General features: G+C 31.4%; 2 protein-coding genes across 2 annotated transcripts; one reads left to right on the forward strand and one right to left on the reverse strand.

The window, feature by feature from the left end:
* Nucleotides 1-682: 682 nt before the first annotated feature.
* On the reverse strand, nucleotides 683-4777 carry GGT4 (gamma-glutamyl transpeptidase 4). The gene is made up of 7 exons (XM_047306926.2): nucleotides 4615-4777; nucleotides 3207-3544; nucleotides 2326-2844; nucleotides 1804-2042; nucleotides 1430-1694; nucleotides 1165-1302; nucleotides 683-1081 (listed from the first exon to the last, which is right to left on the reverse strand). Exons 1-7 carry the CDS (start codon nucleotides 4703-4705, stop codon nucleotides 809-811), a joined length of 1863 nt encoding a protein of 620 aa, XP_047162882.2. The 5' UTR covers nucleotides 4706-4777; the 3' UTR covers nucleotides 683-808.
* Nucleotides 4778-17391: 12614 nt separating this feature from the next.
* OZF2 (Zinc finger C-x8-C-x5-C-x3-H type family protein) lies at nucleotides 17392-18895 on the forward strand. The gene has a single exon (XM_047317464.2). The coding sequence runs from the start codon at nucleotides 17428-17430 to the stop codon at nucleotides 18484-18486; it is 1059 nt and encodes a 352-aa protein (XP_047173420.1). The 5' UTR covers nucleotides 17392-17427; the 3' UTR covers nucleotides 18487-18895.
* Nucleotides 18896-20856: the final 1961 nt, after the last annotated feature.

Below are 20856 nucleotides of genomic sequence, written 5' to 3' on the forward strand. Positions count from 1 at the left end.
ATATGAAAGGCTCGAGCTACTAAATGCTAAAGCCATGACAATCGTTCAGAGTAACATTCTAAAGAGGACAAGCTGCAATGTTTTATAATTGTATTTTTAAATAATTAAAAAAGGTTTCGGGATAAATGTATAGAAAGTGTTCTTATAATTTCACGAATTCTGAAGAGTGATGAGATAAGTGGAGAATTAAACCTAACGTGTTTTTGCATCTAAATCAAATGATAAGTTTGTAGTAATCATTTATGTTTTGATTGGTATATAGGACAGAAATAGGAAGATGTAAATAAAATTAATGAGTGAAAATAAGTCAAAAATAAAGTAGAAAGAAGGAAATGAAGGTATTTAGTTAAACAAAAATGAAAAAAACGAAGAGAAAAAAGAAAAAGATGAATACAAATTAATTAGAAATGGTAAGTTTTATTAATTAAAAGGTTCATTCTTTTATATTATACCAAATACCCATCAACTTATTTCATTCACTCAAATGTTTTCAACTTACCTACCAAACAGGTCCTTCACTATTTAGATTTATATTTGAAAATATAACTGTTGTTTCATCTCAATTCATATAGTCAAAAGCATTTCTGTTTGGGTTCATAAGATATGGGAGCACTACTATTAAACCACATCAGTTGTATTTTATGTGAGAATGATGAACAGAGTACCATCAAGTTTTCAACGGTTGGGAGAACGATGAACTAATCATTTTTTTTCTGTCAGGCATGGTATAAATTAATGCCTAAAAAATTTGTATTTTGTTCTGAAATGTCTGTATTGTACAATTTTGAATCTGAATTGATCGATACAATCAAACAGCAGCCGGACATCCACCTTTTCGAGGATCACTTACGGCAATAAGAGTACCATGCTTTGATTGTAAGTTGATGTTTTTACCAATTTTCCTATTCATGTCAGTTGCAGTTTTCGGATTTTGAACAACAAATTGAGTGATAGCTAAAGCTCCACACTCACTCAGTACATGACCTCTTTCTTCCAGGAAAATCCTTCTTTCTTTAGAAAGCTCAATGTGATCACCGTTCAGTGCAGTCAAATTCTCATAACTAACTACATTTGGTATTAGCTGCATGAGATAAAGATCCAAATCAGATCCAAGTTTGGAGCATCACACATCACGGAATTATCTAAATAAAGATCAGTCAGTACCTTGTGATAGATCCTTGGGCTCAGAACTGCATCCAAGGGTTTCATTCCCAAGATGAAATGATTAACAAAGACTTGAATCACTGCTGGAGCAATGTTCATTCCACCGCTCCCTCCAAGCACCCCAACCAACTCGTCATTCTGCAAGAGGAATGTTCATGTGTAAGAATCCTTACTCTCCAAATTTAATAAGGTAATTGCTTTTTTCTTGGTTAGAATTGATGATATGGAGGTTTGAGCAATTCACACTGAAAATCCAAAGGAATACCTTTGTGACGATAAGAGGAGTCATGGAAGACAGTGGTCTTTTGTTTGGTTCAATAAAATTTGCTGGAGCTGGAGGCAGCTTATCAGGGGATATTTCAGTGGGTGCAGAGAAGTCATCCATCTCATTGTTGACCACAATACCAGTAGAAGTAGAACGAAACCCAGCTCCAAAATGATAGTTTACTGTTGATGTTAGTGATACAGCATTTCTATCAGCATCAACAATACACAAATGACTTGTTCCATGATCTCTCAGTTGACTCCACCTGCCCAACAACATGGTTATCAATTACTTTTTGTTAACAACTTAGTGATTTTTCAACACATCTTGCAAAAGGGAATGTTTTTATTCCAATTTCCAGTAGTAGATCGCACCTGCCCATATAGTACTCTGGAGGGAAAGTAGTGTTATCAAAAATCATTTGCTGAATTTCTTTGGCAAAAGATGGGGAAAGCATTTTGGATATAGTATCATCAATGTTTTCAACGAAGTTAGGGTCACCCAAGTTCATTCTAACAGAAAACATGAATCTCAGAGCTTCTATTAGACGATGTAGACCAAGATTTCCCCTTGCAGCATTAGGATCTCCATAACTGTACAAGATGTTTAGAACCTGTTCACAAACAACCAAAAACAAAAGGACATGAGAAACAATTGTTGCAGAATTCCCATTGATATCAAATGGTGTTCCCCAGGTTTTGCTTTATTGGAGATATAAAATTCATCTATCGATAGACTAATGAAACTGCTTAAGCTTTTAGAATGACATGCTCCAATCTTTGAACCAAAACAGTTGATTCTATTCCGTATATGCAGTAATAGAATCATGAAAAAAAAGGATGTCTTAATATCTACAGAGCAACATGGCAGAAAAGAGGGGAGAGGAATGTACAAACCAGTGAAAGAGCAAGTGTTCCAGACGAAGGAGGTGGCATTCCATATATGGTGTATCCCATCACATTCAGAGTCATTGCATCTGCTATTTCCACCTTGTAATTGCGTAGATCTTCCATTGTTAAAATTCCACCAGCCTCTTTGACATCCTTCACTAACTTTTCAGCAATGGTACCATTGTAGAAAGCTTGTGGTCCTTGCTCTGCCACTACCTCCAAGGTGCGACCGAGTTCCTCATTTTTACACACATCCCCTTCTTTCAGCAAAGTTCCTTCGGGTGCATATAGCTTTCTTAACCCAGGATCATCCAATATCTTTTTGGCATCTTTAGCTATGAAATCTCCAAGAGTAGGAGACACTTCAAAACCTTTTTTAGCAAGTTCTATAGCTGGTTGGAATAAGGTCTTCCATGGAAATCGTCCATGCTTTAACCAAGCTGCATGAAAGCCTGCCAATTCACCAGGAACTCCCATTGACAATACACCTAAGCTCTTATCCTTGAGATTTTTCTCATACATATTCTGTTTGTCGGCAGTAAAATATACACACAAGCATAAGTTACACTATTCTGGATTTCCATGGATGAAAATGAACTGTTATCATTCAACACGTCCAAGTAAGCAGTAAAAGCCAAGATTGTTCTGTGGATCCGAATAAATAAACATACCCAGAAGCTCTGACAAGTAAAATTTTCAATCTTTATAAATAAACAAAAGTTCTCTACAAACTAATTTATAGAATTTTTTTCTTTATAAAATATTTTGAAGAAGTTTATCTAAACAGGTTGAACATACTAAAAGGAAAATGTTAATTTTGTCCTTTGATATGTCAAGCATGAGGTTCAACAGCTTTAATGGTTTAGCAGAAAGAGTTAACTTCAAACCTGTGAAGCAGCTGCAGGAGCAGTTTCTCTCATGTCGAAAGCTTGTGTTTGGGAGGTTGAAGAAGATCGAACAACCATGAAACCGCCACCCCCTATGCCACTTGATGCTGAGAGAACAACGCCAATGCACAATGCAGCCGCCACTGCAGCATCCACAGCATGTCCACCCTGCTTAATCAATGAAACACCAATTGCAGAACATCGAGCATCATCAGTTGCAACAACTCCCACATCTGATTCTACAATATCTTCATCACTGGTTGTCAACCCTTCATTATATTTTTCTGCTCCTGATAGTATTCCATAACTGGTGCTGTCTTTGACTACTACTCCAACAACTGAAAAAAAATTGTACTAAGCATTACTAGATTTGGTTTACCAACATCAATATGATAATCTAGTTGTGTTACTGTGAAGCTGATGTTTGTCACAGAAGTTCACTGTCCTCCTAGTCACCCTCTGATGTACACCTTTTTCCAGATTCCACACTACATTCTATATTTCTAATTTTGATGTACAAAAAAGTTAGTTTTTTCCAACTAAATGTTTAATTTACACCATCTTCATCCAGAAAATTAGAAGACTGGGCTATTTTTTCATAATATTTGCTTCTGCAAACTCAGTTTTGGTGGTTCCAAACTTCTTGGAATCTCAACTAATTACAACTATATTAGATTCAACTTTCAAAATAATTATTACAGTTATATATATATATATATATATATATATATATATATATAATAATTCATGAGTTTCGTCCCAAACTAGGACACTGCAATAAATTACTGACAAATGCAGCATGGGCAGTCACAGAGAGCAAATAATTTCTGTTACCGTCAGTCAGAGCAGAAGTCTCGATTACAGAACCAAGAGCAGAATTAGGAATTACTTTTTAGGGTGATGATCAATTTAAAATATCATGGAGAAAGAGTAATTAAATTCTGATATTTATGATGTAGGTAAAAGCTTCAATGCATTTTTCAGAACAAATGATAAAAATAACGTAAAAAAGATCACCCAATCATTCAATATCAATAAAAAGAATCCTACATTTTTCTTATAGATGTCGAACTTCAAAACGTGATGATCACAACATTAAGAATCTTGTTGCAGAACTTGTGCATTAACTCTTTACTTTTTACCCAAAATCAATCATTTGAAAATTCATTTATCTAATCGTTCATCCCAAACAAAATGTCGTCTTTTAACTTTCCCTGTCATGAACACTGTGAAGGGATGCAAGAGGGTAGTCTCTGGCTTAGCAGAACTTCTTTAACAAACGTTAAAATTCATGTAAAACAACATCTTCACGTAATTCACAGTCGAGATCATATGACAAAAACAATTCTTCAAAACCCCACGAATAATAAAACTGTAAAAAAGTGAAATGAATGAGAAAGTTACTGACTTGTGGCAGCCACGAATGCGCAGAAGATGATTTTGATCCATTTGTGTTTGTAAGGCAAAACTTGGGATTTCAATAACAAAGGAGAATCCATGATGGTGTGTGGTGAGTGCTCGACAAAAGGTTCGTTCAGAACGAAGATATTTGTAAAGAAAACTTGATGATAATGATGATACCGATGGTGATGCTGACAATTAGAAACATACCCATTAATCTATAAGCCATACAATATATAATACAAGTAACTAATTAACTAATTAATTAAAAGCTCGTGCCTTTCATTAACTGAATAATTAGTTATTAAACAACGTTTGTTCGTGTTCTATAGAGATATTTAGGAAACAACATTAAATACGACAGACATACTGAGAATCACGTTGGCTTGGAAATAGTAATTGCTGGATTCAGGTGTGAAAGAGTAGAAAAGAAAGAAGAATGGATTTTCTTGAAACAGGCAGGGCTATATAAATTAATATTTCAGTATTTAATTATTAGATTTTATTTCAAGTTAAAGTTCTTTTGATGAATTATTTGTCAATTAACAATTGCGTGAAAGCAACAAATTCCATTATCATGATGACTAGTTGTTGTGTTGGATCTTCTTGTAAGTTTGTGATATTGGTAGGTTTTTTTGTTTTTTTATTTTTTTATTTTTCCTATTTTTAAAGTTAAAGTTCATGTTAAAAAATCAAGTTTTAACTTTTAAAAATGTTGCATTTTAAACCACACTTTTAATTATTATTTTTTAAAAAAAGTAGCATTAACATTAAACCTTGAGAAGATGTGACAGTTTTCTAACATTATGCTAGGTAGATTTTAATTATGTTCATCTTTTTAATTTATGAAATTAAAAAATTTATAATGGATATGAAATTCTTATCTTTTTTATTTTTTTCACGTATCTATATATTAAATACTATTTTATTAAAAATAAAAGAAAAAAATATAACATTATCAAAAAGTTAATCACAAAATGACAAAAAAGAAATATTATATCATTGTTTACCATCTCTAAGGCCCTGTTATCTTGAGTGGATTTGAGGGGATTTGAGAGGATTTGAAAATAATTTTTTTTATCGTTTTTTTGAGCGAATTTGGAGGTAAATGAGAATGAATTTGAAAATAAAATTTGTGAGAATTAGTATAGAATTGTATTGACATGACGTATTAAAAAAAATTATTTTTAAATTCACTCTCATTTACCTCCAAATTTATTTAAAAAAACGATAAAAAAAATTATCTTCAAATCCTCTCAAATCCTCTCAAATCCATTCCCTCAAATCCACTCAAGAGAACAGGGCCTAAGTAAAATAGTGAAAATTAAAATTCTACCTTTTAAATATTTTTATTCACATGAATAATAAACAACCAGTTTGATGTGAAATTGATATCAATAGAAAATATATATATATCTCCCATTTTTTTATTTGAATAAAATTGTTTCTTTATTAAAAAATATCTATATAGTTAAAAACAAAAAGTGTCCCACACTGTAGCAATAAAATACAAAACTCAAGATATTATATAAATTGCCACCTGACATCATATATTAGTAGATTACTATTGTTTCAATTTCTATATCTATATATATATATATATATATATATATGTATAATATTCTCTGTCCCTACACATAGAAACCCTTTTATGAACATTAATAATAAGAAATCAAAAAGAAATTGCCGTGTCCAACTTATTTTATTCAAATACCATAATGTATTTACCCCTCATTTTGCTCAGAATTCATAAATAAAAAACCTATCTAATGCACTTTTGGTGGAAGTCAGAAATGTCATATCTACATTTATCTTCATCAACTTTAATAACTCTTAATTCATAGGTTTTACATAGAATTGGAATTAGAGGAAACTGTTTTTTTTTTTCTATAAATGTTCATAATTAATGTCTAATTCAACATGCATTAAATGAAAGTAATTAAGAAAAATACTGCATTTTATTATTTTTCTATTTATTTTTAATTATACTTTTATTAAGAAAAAATAGTTTTATTTAATAATAATATATTTAAAATTCAATAAATGTTCTATTACCTTTTATTCTAGTTTTTATCTAATATCTAATTAGTTTACTTACATGTGATGTAAAAATGAAGAAAAGTTAATATTTTTAAATAAATTTTAAAATATATATTTTTTAATTTATCATTTTTAATAAAAATAATATTTTGATCTAATAGAGTATTGTTATGTTATTTTGAATTAATAGTATTAATATCATTAACTTGAAATTATTAAAGTTAATATATTTATTAAATATCGAGAATAAGAACACTATAAAAAATTGGGGGTAGGTAAACTTATTTTACTCAATTATATATATGCGTGATTATGATGGTATTAAAATAAGGTTTGGGTTTGATTTTTATAAGAGGGTAGAAGTCGCAGTCTAATCTTCTTCAAAATATAAAATTAGTCTTAGATTAAGGTTTTATTTAGTTGTTTTGGTCTTATAAATGTAAAAAAAAATTATATTGCGGTAACATACGTTGTCAAGTTTTGACCATAATTAAAACACAAAATATATAAAAAGAGGAAAGTTCAATTAAAATAGATTAAATGGATAAAAAAATTATACATCTTAAAATAAGAGGAATAAAAATGATAATTTATTTTGAAAGATTAAAAATAAAATATTTTTATTTTTAAAATGTCTGAAACTTTTTCCATCTCCCTTTAATTTTTAATCGTGATTTTTATTTTTTATTATTTTATTATTTTTTATTTCATACTATAGATTTTAAATTTTGTAATTCCTGTCCTATCCTTTATTTTATATGCGTATATTTATGTTTTGAAAATTTTAATTATCTGAATCGTTTTTATAACAGTAATCTAATTGAGCAAAATGATTGGTTGGTGGAAAAAAGGAGTATGTTTGACTAAACAATATCGGCGGCAGTGATGAATCCCGAAAAGTTGCAATCAAAGGTTTATTTTATCCTCACACCATCTTATCCATTCTTGCTTCATATGGACCACTCCTCGTACACACTTTAGTTGCTAATTTTAACAAATTATTCAAATTGTAAAATTTAATCTATAATAATTTAGATTTATTTAAATAGATTTTTAAAAAGTTTAAATATATATATATATATATATATATATATATATATATATATATATATATATTAAAAAGTTTAATATATTGAGTTTAGATTAAGTTTTTTTATGAAGTCGGTTTCAATTCAAAATTAATAAACATTGATTCGGATGAAAAAGTTGAATGAGTTAACATAAGCTGAAGATTAAGATTAAGATAAATCAATTTAGATAAAATTGAATTTGTTCGAGTAAAATATTTTGTTGAATTAGTTTAGACAAAAGGATTAAATTGAATTGAGTTAATTTGAATAAAAAAAATCAAGTTAAATCGGTTTTTATCAAAAACCACATTGATTAAATATCGAAATCATCATTTCAAGGCAAAAATGAGTCATATTTTTCTTTTATTTTCCAAAAAGTATTCTTTTTCTTTTTTCAAAAATCAAGGCCACTTTGTAATTATTATAGTATTTTTTTTCTTTTTTTTAACCTAGTTTGGAAAAGTTTTGGACTGTACAATTTATAACTTTTGTATATTTCTTAATCCGGAAAATGAGAGGAATAAGAAATAAGAAAAAGAAACCCGAAAGCAAGAAAAGTGATACGAGGAGGAAACACCGTTGAAATAAACCAGGAAGGATGTTTTCAAAATTACGGAGGTGTATATCGTAATTAGGGGGTGCAGAAGCAAAAGGCTTGGGTTGATTCTCTACCCTTGAAAGGAGAAGAGCCACGGCTCATGGGCTTTTAGTTGTCTAAACTTTTAAACACAAATCATAACCGTGATAGCTTTTAAAACAATGGACAGAAAAATAATAAACTATAATGTAAAGAGTGTTTATATTATCAATGTAGTTTAACTTAATTCATAAAAAATATAAAAAAAATTCTAAACTTATTTAAAAAAAACATATTAGCACTATTCATATCAACAAGTAACTATTTTTTGATAAATTATTGCTTTAAAACTCTACCCTTCAATTTTTTAACTCGAAAATGAACTAGCCTCTCACAATACAGTGAATCGAGATTTTAATACTTATTGAAAAAGGTATCCATTTTTAGAATCTAACCAACTGTACCTCATAAAATACTGCCTCAAAGCATATATGGTACAATCAAGATTGAGGTTTATCATGGGCTTTGAAATTATGGGCTAACCTATTAGTGTGGTCCAGCCCACTATCTATTGCCCAACCATAGAAACCTCCCCATTATGATTGTTACCGAATGATATTATTATTTTGCTTTTTTTTTAAGTGTGGCCCACTAGGCCAACCCCACTCACCAAATATTTGGTCTATGGTCTATTGGAAAGAGCAAAAGTTTTGTGCTTTGGCCGAGCAAAAAATGTTTGATTGTACCTTCCTCGGCAAACGGATAAGGATCTAACCCTCTTTTAGAATTACAGCTTTAATCTTAAAATACAAGGCAAATCTAAGAAAGATCGCATACCCATCACATGATGTTCTTCTTGGTTAGTGTGGAAGCAATAATGTTGAACAATTATAACATTACTTGCACGACCAACTCCATCCATAACCACCCTAATGATCTACATGCTCCTTCTCTTCCATGCCTTTTCACCTTCATTTCCCTACCTTTACTTCATTCCTAACCCAAAACCATGCCCCATATATACACTTTTTCTACTCTTATCTCTAACACCTGTTCCATAACATTATCTACAAAATCAAATCATTTGTAATTTCGTTTTTCAACAATAAAATATATCGAAGTCAAGTCTGTCTTTTTAGAAAACTACCTAACATTTAAGTTTAAATTATAGTTCTTTCTCTCAACTCTTTGTTTGTCGTTTGGTTGAATTAAGGTATTGTTTAAAAGAAACATTTCGCTAAAGTAAATGTTTATCCAAAAATATTAACAATGTAATAAAAGTAACCAATTACTCAAACTTATATTTATAAATTTTGGGATGAACTTCTAATTAGTGTTAGCTTAATTATGGACCAAATGGTAATAATTAAAGTTCAGGTTAATGTAACGTTAATTATTTTTTGTAATTCGATCGACCAGCCCATACGGGACATGTAAGCTTGTTAACTGTTCGGTTTATGACTGACAAGACGGTGATACTGTACAAAATAAACTTTCTTTTATCTTTTAGTCTATATCAATTTTTTAACAACTTGCACAATGAAAAATGAACCAGAATTTTGGACAAGTAAAATACTTGGTTAATTCTGACTTTTGAAAGTATAGTAGATCACTATGTTGTTGAATTGGTCGTGTTTGGAAGCATGGAGGTTTACTAAGGTTAAGGCGGTTTGTTACCAACAATATGGACAAGGGAACATATCACATCCACCTTCCTTACCTTTTTTTTCCTATGTTCGTTTTATGAGTAGCACGATCAAAGTAAGTAATTAAGCATAGACCATGTTTCTATGATAGGGACATAAAATCACTTATATAGTAACTTTTTTTTTTTTCATTTATCATTGTTCACTACACACGCATAAAGGTTAAAAGAAATCAGTTGTTATATCAGTGAAAGTGGTCATTCACGAACGATAAGGTAATTTTACTTCATAGAAATTTTAATTAATTATTTGGCATGAAATGGAGAAAATGCCAAATTTCTCATTTCATTCAAATTGAAACTAAACGTGAGATTAATAAGATAATTAAGTCGTGCAGCAGTTGAAACCCGAAGAGAAAAAGAAGTTGAAAATATACGAGGATGTTTGATAGTGTGTGGGTGGGCAGAAAGCGCATCCTCGTACCGCATAATCTTAGGCCACAACCCTAATTTGTTTAAGGTTTTTTTAGAAATAAAGGATAATAAGTATGAAAATTGTATGGTGTGAGGAAAGGAAAAGAGATTGCACATGGAACAGCAGCAGGAACAGCAATATCATGCATTTAGTATAAACGATGTTTGAGAGTGTTGTTTGATAATTTACTTTATTTTCTGTTTGGTTGAAATTGAATGACAATCACTTTCAGGTGGGCAGGTGAAGAGATACTCTAAATCCCACTAACGTTGACACCGCCCCAACTCACATGTTGCTTTCAAATCCTGTTAATGGACTATCAAGTATTTATCAGATAAAAAAAAATTAAATCTGACTTAATTTTATAAAATTTTAAGTTTTGTCGAAAAAAATTATTAAAAATTATCGATGTATGTTAAAAAATAGTCTTTAAACTTAATTTAACTCACAAAACCGACTTGTAAGATATATAATATAATTCGATCTCATAAAAGTGGTTTATAAAGTAAAGTTTACACCGATTTATATATTATAAATTAATCTTATTTCAACCGAGGACCAACAATGTATTTACTTTTAAATCTGAAATTTATTATGATTTTATATTTAAAAGATGTTTTAGAAGATGAAAAAATATTTAAATTGTCTTGTATGTAAACTTTTATGATAAGAAACAATTTTATTATTAATCGATATGATATCTCAATACTTTTGGTCTAACTTTTGTGTATAAGTTAAGATTTTTTAGGTTATATAATTACTAATTACTGTTGTTCTCTTGAAAACCTAAAAATGAAAAAGAGAACAAGACTCGATTCTAATGGGCCACTTCTACCTAAGCCCAATTATAATATGAATTTAGTCAAATCGTGATAAACAAATTAATCCAATTAGGTTAGAAAGCTTGCACACGGTGTTGTAAATATTATATGAAGAGGATATGGTTTATACAGTATGTGATGTAAATTAAAATATAAAAACCCTTAAATATCTTCAAGTAAAGAATGTACGGTCTGTATTTGGTAATGATTTTTTTAAAATTTTATTAGCTTCTTATGTTTTCAATATTTAGTTTCATCTTTCAATTTAATATTTTCTATAAATTATTGATAATTAAAAAAGTATAGTGTATCAAAATATAAATGATTAATGATCGTGTTTCCTTCCTTTATATTTTTCCAATGTTGATATTTCCTTAATAAAGAAAATTTTGAAACCTTTTCCTTGTTTGACATTGCACATGGCAAAACACAGTTTTTGACTCATCATTACCTTACCTGTGACCTTCTTCACTTTTGAATGCTTTTTTATCTTTTTATTGTACTTTTATTATAGTTTTCCAAAATTATATATATATTTTTTAAAGTCCCAAAAGTTGATTAAAATTATAATTATTTTAAATAATTTATGAGTTTTATTTTCAAGAAAAAAACAATCTTCTTTTTTCAAATCTTTAAAACATAATTACTAAATTATTTCTCAAAATAACTTTGTAAAATTATGTGTAGAATTGATTGATAATGATATTAAATCTTGACCACTAGATTCTTGTGGCCAGAAATTTATCCCCTGATTGCGGTCAATTGATGTCCTTCTCTTCTATTTTATTGACCAGATGTTTCTTTCCATTAACTAAAAGAACAGTTTTCTATATTTATGAAAAATAAAATAAACATTTTTATAATCTTATTAATAATAGTAAAATTAGTATTGATTAGTTTTTAATAGTATAATTAGTTCCCCGTTTCCACGGGCTTAATCTGCGATTACGCTGACCAATGCTTAAATAAACTGCATTAAAAAAAGGTGGAAACTTATAAATAGGACTGCATATAACAATATAGACTGTACGGGTTCATGTTAGGTTCTAGAAATTTCCGACTAATTTTGTTATTTCACTTTTTTAATTATATTTCTCAAATTTAATAGAATAAAATGTTTTTAATTTTAATAAAAATTAAAATTATTTTTTCTTAGAAATTTGAATTATTTTATTTTTAGAATTACATGAATTTAATATTTTAATTAAATTTTATTAAATTTATTTAATATTTCAAACATTCTTATATATTAATATTAGAGTAAAAATATCTAAATTATATAAACAATTCAAATACTCCGTATAAAATACATTTAAAACATTAAATAAATTTAATAAAGAATTGATTAAAATAATTAAATCCATATAATCGTAAACATAACTAATTAGTTCACCATTTTGAAAAAAAAATATTTTTAACTTTTACTAAAAAGGTTAAAAACTAAAAATATATTTAACTTTATTTAATATACAAATTTGTGAGAGTAAGATATATATAATTTATACATTTAATAATTCGGAGTCAAGACCTTGTTTTAAATAACCATTTTTCTATTTATTTATTGTCTTTAAAAACAAAATTATGATGAAATAAACAGAAAATACTAATATTAGTAAAATTATTGACGGAACTTTTAATCCTTTTTAAGAAGAATAGGTAAAAATTAATTGAAAATAATAATAAAAAAAGAATTAGTTGTAAAATATTAAACACGAATGCTGTACTTTAAGTGTGAAAGTGTGTCTATAAATAGATGTATTCCTAAAAGCTGGAGTTTGGAAAGGAAGAAGAAGGCATGGGTGAAAGATTTGAAGATATATAAACGAATGAAGAGATATTTTGGAAAGAGAGTGAAAAAGAAGGTGGAAGACATGGATGTATGGGAGAAGAGATATTTTAGGATAAAAAAAGGAGGAAAAAGAAAAAAATGGTAAAGTATATTTGGGGGTGTGGATAGAGTTGTCTGGAAAGTGGAACGTGTAGAGCAATAAAGGAATGGGGTAGTAAGAGGACAAAGAAAGGACATGCATGTGGCATAATCGTAGAAGAGCCATTAAAGGAAAGGACCATCTAGGGCAACGTTAGAAAGCCAAGTGTTTCAGATGTTTGTTGAATAAAACAATAATCCTTGGAAAACACTCCTACATTGTTTGTTTCATTCTCTGTCTGTCTCCCCTCACCACCACTGCTACCACTGCTACTACCCTACACCATTCCCTTTTCACATGCTCACATTCATTCCTCTTCCACCCTTATCCTCCACGTTTGCACCTACCCTTCCCTTCTCTCTTACACCATTCAATCATTCTTCAACCATAACGATTCTTCTCTAGATTCTGCTCACCACAAGGGAACTACTACTATTTATCAACTTAACTCATTATTCTTAATCATTTCCTATCAAAACCGGCTTGTAGAGTGAGGTTTGCATCCACTTATATTGAAATATGATTAGGATAGGCTCTAACCATGACTCTGATACCATGTTAGAAATAAACTTTAAACCTAACTCAACCCTACAAAATCGGTTCTAAGATAAGGTTTACACCTACTTATAAATTATAAATTGATTTTATCTTTAGTCGATGTGAGACTTCTTACGTATGCTTTATTAATTACTCCTAAATCATAACCCGTATAATCTTTTGCCGCCCTATTCAACATATATAATTAATGTCTTCAAATTTCGCTTCATCTACTAACACTACCATATATAAATGTTTATCTAGTTCTGCGTTAATAACTGAAAACTACTGCCATAAATCTAACATAACATCAACGTCAGTGATATTACAGACAATAACCAAAATACAGTAGATAAAGAAGGTAATTTTGGAAGAAACTTACATAGGTTAATGAATTCAATTATATTAAAGCAGTCTTATATATAGTTATATAATAAGATGGTATGAGAAAAAGATAAATTGGGTGTTTTATTAATGGGTGGAAGGTTTGGTGGGAAGAGGTTCCTAAGAAGGAGGCAAGGGCAAAGTTATAACTATAGAAATGAGTGTTTTGATTTGAATGAGTTTGGGTGTGGTTGTTAAATATAATGAAGAACCCCACCAGAGAGGAAGGTTGATGAGAAAACTACGAAGAAGGAAGTGACTGTTATCAATGATATTTTGATACTCTACCAAAAATGCTTCTCTTTATTCACTTTCAAGTGCCTTGTCTATAAGGTCCTGCAATCCATAGAGATATATCTTATGTGGTCCACCCACAAAACTCCAACGCCACATCCACATCACTACGTAACTATATAATTAACTCACTCTCATTAAAAAAACTAATTTAATGCTACAGTATTTTGGCTTTACCAGTAAACAAAAAATACACTTAAATAACTTTTTGATAGTGTGATGCATGGCAACGTTCAAACAAATCATGCATGCGTTTGGTTTAATGTTTATAATTAAATTAAAAGTTCACTTCATAACATAATATTAAAGTCAACTTATCGTCTAGTAAGATTTATGTAGATATATTATTCCAATACGTTGGAAGTTCCATGTTAATTAGAGATAAGACCAATTTTATAATATATAAGTGAGTGTAAACCTCATCTTAAAAAGTCGATTTTGTGGGGTGAAATTAAGCTTAAAATTCAGTTCTTAACAAGGTGTCAGAATTAGATTAAAATCTATCCTAAGGATATTTATTATTTGTTGGACATGTTCCATCTGACTACCCATTAATATCTAGTTTTACTTTTGAAATAATATTTATATCTCGATACGAGAGAATGCGTTGAAAGTTTCAAGTCGCTGGTATTTTAGTATTCTAACCCGAAAGTGTTAAAATTTGAAGATGGAACATTAATTGTCAGGTAGAAAGAAGTGTGACAGAACAATTTGCGGTTCCGAGCAAAAGCATATATTGCAAGCATGATGGAATATGTTGACGTTAATTGAAATGGACGTTTTTTGTGATGGTGAATAGGGTTTTGAGTGAGATTAGCACTTGTTTTTGCTCATGTTGTTCACTGCTTCTCTATAATTCGCTTCATCTTTTCTTATCCTTTTGACTTGTTACAAACTTCACTCGCCTTTTCAGAAATATAACAGATATTAACACTAAAAAATATTAATTACTTGTGCTTAATTATAATAATTTTCTTTTAAACTGACAAGTACAAAGTATATATGAACACCGTGTTGATGATGGTGTCTCTGTTTCTGATCTTTAGAATATCTAAAAAAGATAAAGAATGTGTTTTTGGAGAAGGGATATGAACCGTGTCCTGCACAAAGGTAGAACATCATAGGACTGCACATTCTCTACCAAAGTCTAATAATATGTTTTCATTACTTTCCAATGTTTCTGAAATGCTTTCATCATGTCCTTTTCCATCATGCCAAATCATGCTGCTTCAATTTTTTTTTTCTTCCAATTTTATACTTTAATTTACATCTGTTACCAGTATAATATTTTTTATTGTTAATATATGTAAATTACGTGTCTGACATGAGTGTCGTATAAAATAAAACACTCTGATATTTAAGTTAAGTAGATAAAAACAACATATGTCTTATTAAAATGTATTGATTAAGCTCAATTATCTGTGACTTTTCTTTCATCGATAAGGCGTTATTTTGTAATTGAGGATTTTGAAACAAGATTGCTTTGTAATGTTTGAAAAAAGTAGAGAAAATTGAATTGGGAAAATAAATTTTTGTAGATCCAATAGAGATGATGTGAGATTAAGTATGAAAATGAAATTGCTGAAGATTGGTTTGTGCAAGATATAAAATTGTAGGGTTTGATCATATGTTGTCTTTGTCATGAAAATAAATAAATAAATAAAAAGAAAAGAAAAGGGACGGTGGATAAGAAGAAGGTTGTGGCGAGAAGCTGCAATGAACAGTGACATAGTGACATGAAAGTCAAGTAATGTAATGTAATGGATTAGATAGCCATCAACTCCCACATGATTTTGACATAAGATCAAAACTTTTTATTTAATTACATCAACCACCATAACATTATTTATTTATTTATTTACCCTTAGGTAACTAAATTCATATTATTAATTAAACCATTTATATTGATTTTGTAAAATCAATGCCCAAAACTATTACTATTTAAAAGGGTTTCTTTCTGGGTATATCAGTGAAATTTATAAATAAAGATGTGAACTTTTAGGTCTTATCACAGCATTAAAAATATCTTATATAGTTATTATGATTTTGATCACGATTTATTAATAATAATTAAAAAAGTTGGGAAAGGGTGTCATCATGGGTTCTGATTTCAGCTTCATGAATCTGTTTTCCATTATCAGATTTAGGTGATTAATTGATAATAATTGTTCATCTACTCCCACTTATCCTATATACATGTTTGAGTCCTTAGGTCTCACCAGAAGAAACGTGAGAGTGTCCTCATTCGATCACACCCCTCTGTCTGACCAAACCAAACATGTCGTTTCGTAAAATCCACCACAACAGTGTTCTTGTCGTTTTTCAGCTTCGTTAAAACTACCATACCACCACCGTATCTGTATTCGTATTCCAAAAGTATAAACAAAATTTAGAAAAATTCAGAAAAATAAGAACGCAATTAAATAAAATAGAAAAAAGAGAATAAAGGAAGAGAATAAAACAACACTCTGCCCATTGGTTCAACTTCACCATAAAATCACACTGTGGGCTTTAGCAATTTTCCACTTTCATTTTCTTTTTTAAAGTGGATAAAACCGTGTTCGTTTATTGTAATTATTATTTCTTTTTATTATTTTTATTACCCTGTTGTAATATTCTACCTTTTCCTCTTTATCAAAATTTCCGCCGAGAGTTTACTGACGGATTATTTGATTAATGTAGCGTATTACACGCTCCACCGCTTTCCGGAGACCCGGGGCGTGAGACCCACAAACCCACGAAACACGACAACGCGCTTCTCATTAATCTAAATCACCTTCAATAACCGCATGCCACGTGGTCATATAATTCCACTTCACTATGCGTACATGGCAAACGAAGAAGCAGCCTGTCACGTAGATCACCCAACCACTCTGGTCATTTAGAATTCCCCCTCTACTTTAACCGCAGTGGAAAATTGCAGTTCATTGATTTTTTAACCCAACCACGGTCACCTCAACCCAACCCCGGTCAAATGCGAGTTAAGAGCCAGTTTATAACCAAGCTAACCCTGCCGGAGTTCCTGTAAGCAAAAGCCATCACCCAAAAAATGATGCTCGGAGAGCACCATCGAGCGAATCCAACCGTCCACGTCCCACCGTGGCCAACCAACGATGATCCAATGGCTGAGATGTACTCTTCTTTTTTATCAAACGACGTCAATGCTGCCGAGTACTCTCCCTACTATATTCAAGAAGCGTTAACGGCGCTGCAGCGTTATCTTCCTGCCAACGAGACTGACGCTGACTCGGACACCGAGGCTCAACCCGACGCGCCGGTGGACGCGTACTCCTGCGACCATTTTCGCATGTACGAGTTCAAGGTCCGTAGATGCGCTCGTGGCAGGTCGCACGACTGGACCGAGTGTCCGTACGCGCATCCCGGCGAGAAGGCTCGCCGCCGAGACCCTCGCAAGTACCATTATTCCGGCGCGGCATGCCCTGAGTTCCGCAAGGGGAGTTGCAAGAAAGGTGATACGTGCGAGTTCGCGCACGGCGTCTTCGAGTGCTGGCTACACCCTGCGCGCTACCGCACGCAGCCGTGCAAGGACGGAACCAGTTGCCGCCGGCGCGTGTGCTTCTTTGCGCACACTCCGGAACAGCTGCGTCTCGTTCCGATGCAGAGTCCTCGCAGCTCGGGGGATTCGTATGACGGTTCTCCGATGAGACAGGTTCTGCAGTCTTCGGCGTTCATGTCGTCTCCGGCTGCTTCTCTTTCTCCACCGGAGTCTCCACCCGTGTCACCTTCTATGAACGAGATGGTGGCTTCTCTGCGTAATCTGCAGCTTGGTAAGATGAAATCGATGCCACATAACAGAAACGTTTCTGTCGGGTCTCCGGGTTACGGGTCACCAAGAGGTTCCGTACTTCGACCCGGGTTCTGTAGTCTACCCACAACACCAACTCAGCAACCGGGTCGGTCTGGGGTGAACTATTTGGATATTTGGGAGCGAAGTGTTGAGGAGGAGCCAGTGATGGAGAGGGTGGAGTCTGGAAGGGGCATAAGGGCAAAGATGTTTGAGAAGCTGAGCAAAGAGAACTCCCTGGAGGGATCGGGTCAGGGAAGTGGAGCTCCGGATGTTGGGTGGGTTTCGGAGCTTGTGAAGTGATTATAGTTGTGGCGGGTTACTGAAAAATGAAGATTTATTTTGGATAAGGCGAGCAAGTAGCTGTAAATATGTTATTTTGGTGGTATGCATGGGTGAAGTGAAGAAGAGGGTCTGTTTTTTTGGGGCAGTTTTCTTGAAAAATCAAGAATTTAAGACTTCTATATGCCATTGATTTGGAAGATGAAAGAAAGTATCCATAACCTTTTGTATAGCTAGCTTATTATTATGGTTAATTATCAATTATCATCACCATGTTTTACTTCACTAGTGTGCGTTTAATGTTACTCCTTTCACTACTAATCTCATTCATGTACAAATGTATAATATGTAGGATGATCCAACCCCAATCTGTTATGCAAATTGCTTATGTAATCTATAATATTTTATCAAATTGTTTTGCTCTCTTTCAGCCTTGTTCTCACTTTTCTTTCCTCTGATCTGATTTTCTGAGTTGCAACAATATCTCTTCAGTTGTGTAGTGAAGATGGGAAACAAGAAAGATTGTGCCTGAGACTTCCTTCAGATAAGGGAGTAAGAGATTGAGTTTATTTTGGGAAACAAAATGAGTTTTCTAGATTTGGAATGTATAAATTTATGGAAATGAAGGTTACTGTGATTGAAAATCTGACTATGGCTCCTAGCTCATTTAGGAAAACGGCAGGTTGTGAGTATGGTCTTAGCAGAACCTTTGGTTGGAGAGTAAGATGGTAACAAAACACCAAAATGAAAAGGTTAAGGATGTTTCTTCCAAATCATATTGAAAACAGATCAAATAAATTGTAAAAACTAGTAAGAAATAGACTAAAGAAGTATCATAAATACCATCTCTTTTTTCTTCTCTTATTTTTCTATATTACCATAAAATTTAATTAGTTTATCTTAATTCACATTAAATGAATGATTCTAATTGTACTTCAAGGAATCCAAATCTCATCGTATCTTTCTCGAGTTTCCAAAGGAAAGAAATTATTGTTGTGCTTTAACTATTTTACACTGCATTCTAATTTCAATATTTTTGTTTGAAATATGAGAAGATAAGCAATATTTTTTTAACTACATGATAATCCATAACACATTTTTTATATTAGTCAATGATGTATATGTACTCGAATGAAGAAGTTCCTTCTTGATAGGCATCTCCTCATCCTCGTGGGGTAACCCATTTTGACACGAAAATGGTGACTTGTGAGGTTTGTTTGAAGTTTTGTCCAATTGCAAAGAGGCTCCATTGATGATATTTGTAGGGAGGTTCCATTCATGATGTCACTGAAAGTCCCAAACATTAATGCTAACATGCTTTTCAAGTTTCAAGAAAAACAACGACAATTTCAACAAAAATCGTTGAAATGCTACAAATAATCTTAACATAAATGTCTTACGAGACACCCTGTGTCTTCCCAGAAAAAAGGTATTCGTAAAAATGAATTGCTGAAAGTTTACTGAGTCTAGATTTTAGAGGAAGTGAAACGAGTAATTTTACATGAATAGGTGGTTTGAAAAGAAAGGCTATAATGCATTGATCACGATCATAGATTTGTCATCCTGAAATTGACTGGGGAACATTTATAAATGTTAAATCCAAAATTGTCAAGCATTTGACAATACAACGGTGTTTAAGCTTTAACATGGTACGTTTGTAAATTATAGGGTTTAAGTTTTCATATCAAATGACTATCATACCCTTGATGTAGATATTCATTTAATTTTAATTTTCAAAGTAAAGTTAAAATCTTTTTCTAAAATATGAAATTTCATAAAATTTATAGTCAACATAGGTGCTTAGTTATCCATTATATATAGTCATGATTATAGAAAAGTCTTGTACATTTTGACCGATGCTCATAACCTATTGTACATGTAAAAAAGTATGAAGCTTAAGCTTATGGTGGATCATATGAATATTGAATTTCAATTCACGAGTTATGGAAAAGAGATATGGGAAAGAGAAATACAGTGGCTATCTTGACTTTGTTGTATTTCTAAATAAATCAAATCAGAAATTCAAACCCACAAGATCTGTATAACTTTCTCTCTCATGTCCATAGAGTCAATCTTGCATGGTATTAGAAAATTAAGAAGGAGGAATATCATTGGTGAGAAAAAGAAGATAACATAATTTTCCTCTGAAATGTCTGCTCATGAAAAACATATAATCTTAAATGTGGAAACACTGTTTTAAACCTTTTTTCAGCTATTTCTTGTGTTCACCGTTTTACGTGAAGATTTTGTAGTTTCTTAGAGCATTTATCCTGTGATTGGAATGTGAAGAAAAAAGGTTAAAAATTGAATTTTTAATTTTAGAACTTATCCTTTGCTCTGTTTTTTATACTTTATCGCGAAAGAAACAAAGAAAGATACAAGTTATCCATG

Source organism: Vigna umbellata, chromosome 4 (assembly GCF_029865625.1).
Source record: "Vigna umbellata cultivar VRB3 chromosome 4, Vumbellata_1.0, whole genome shotgun sequence".
Lineage (NCBI taxonomy): Eukaryota > Viridiplantae > Streptophyta > Magnoliopsida > Fabales > Fabaceae > Vigna > Vigna umbellata.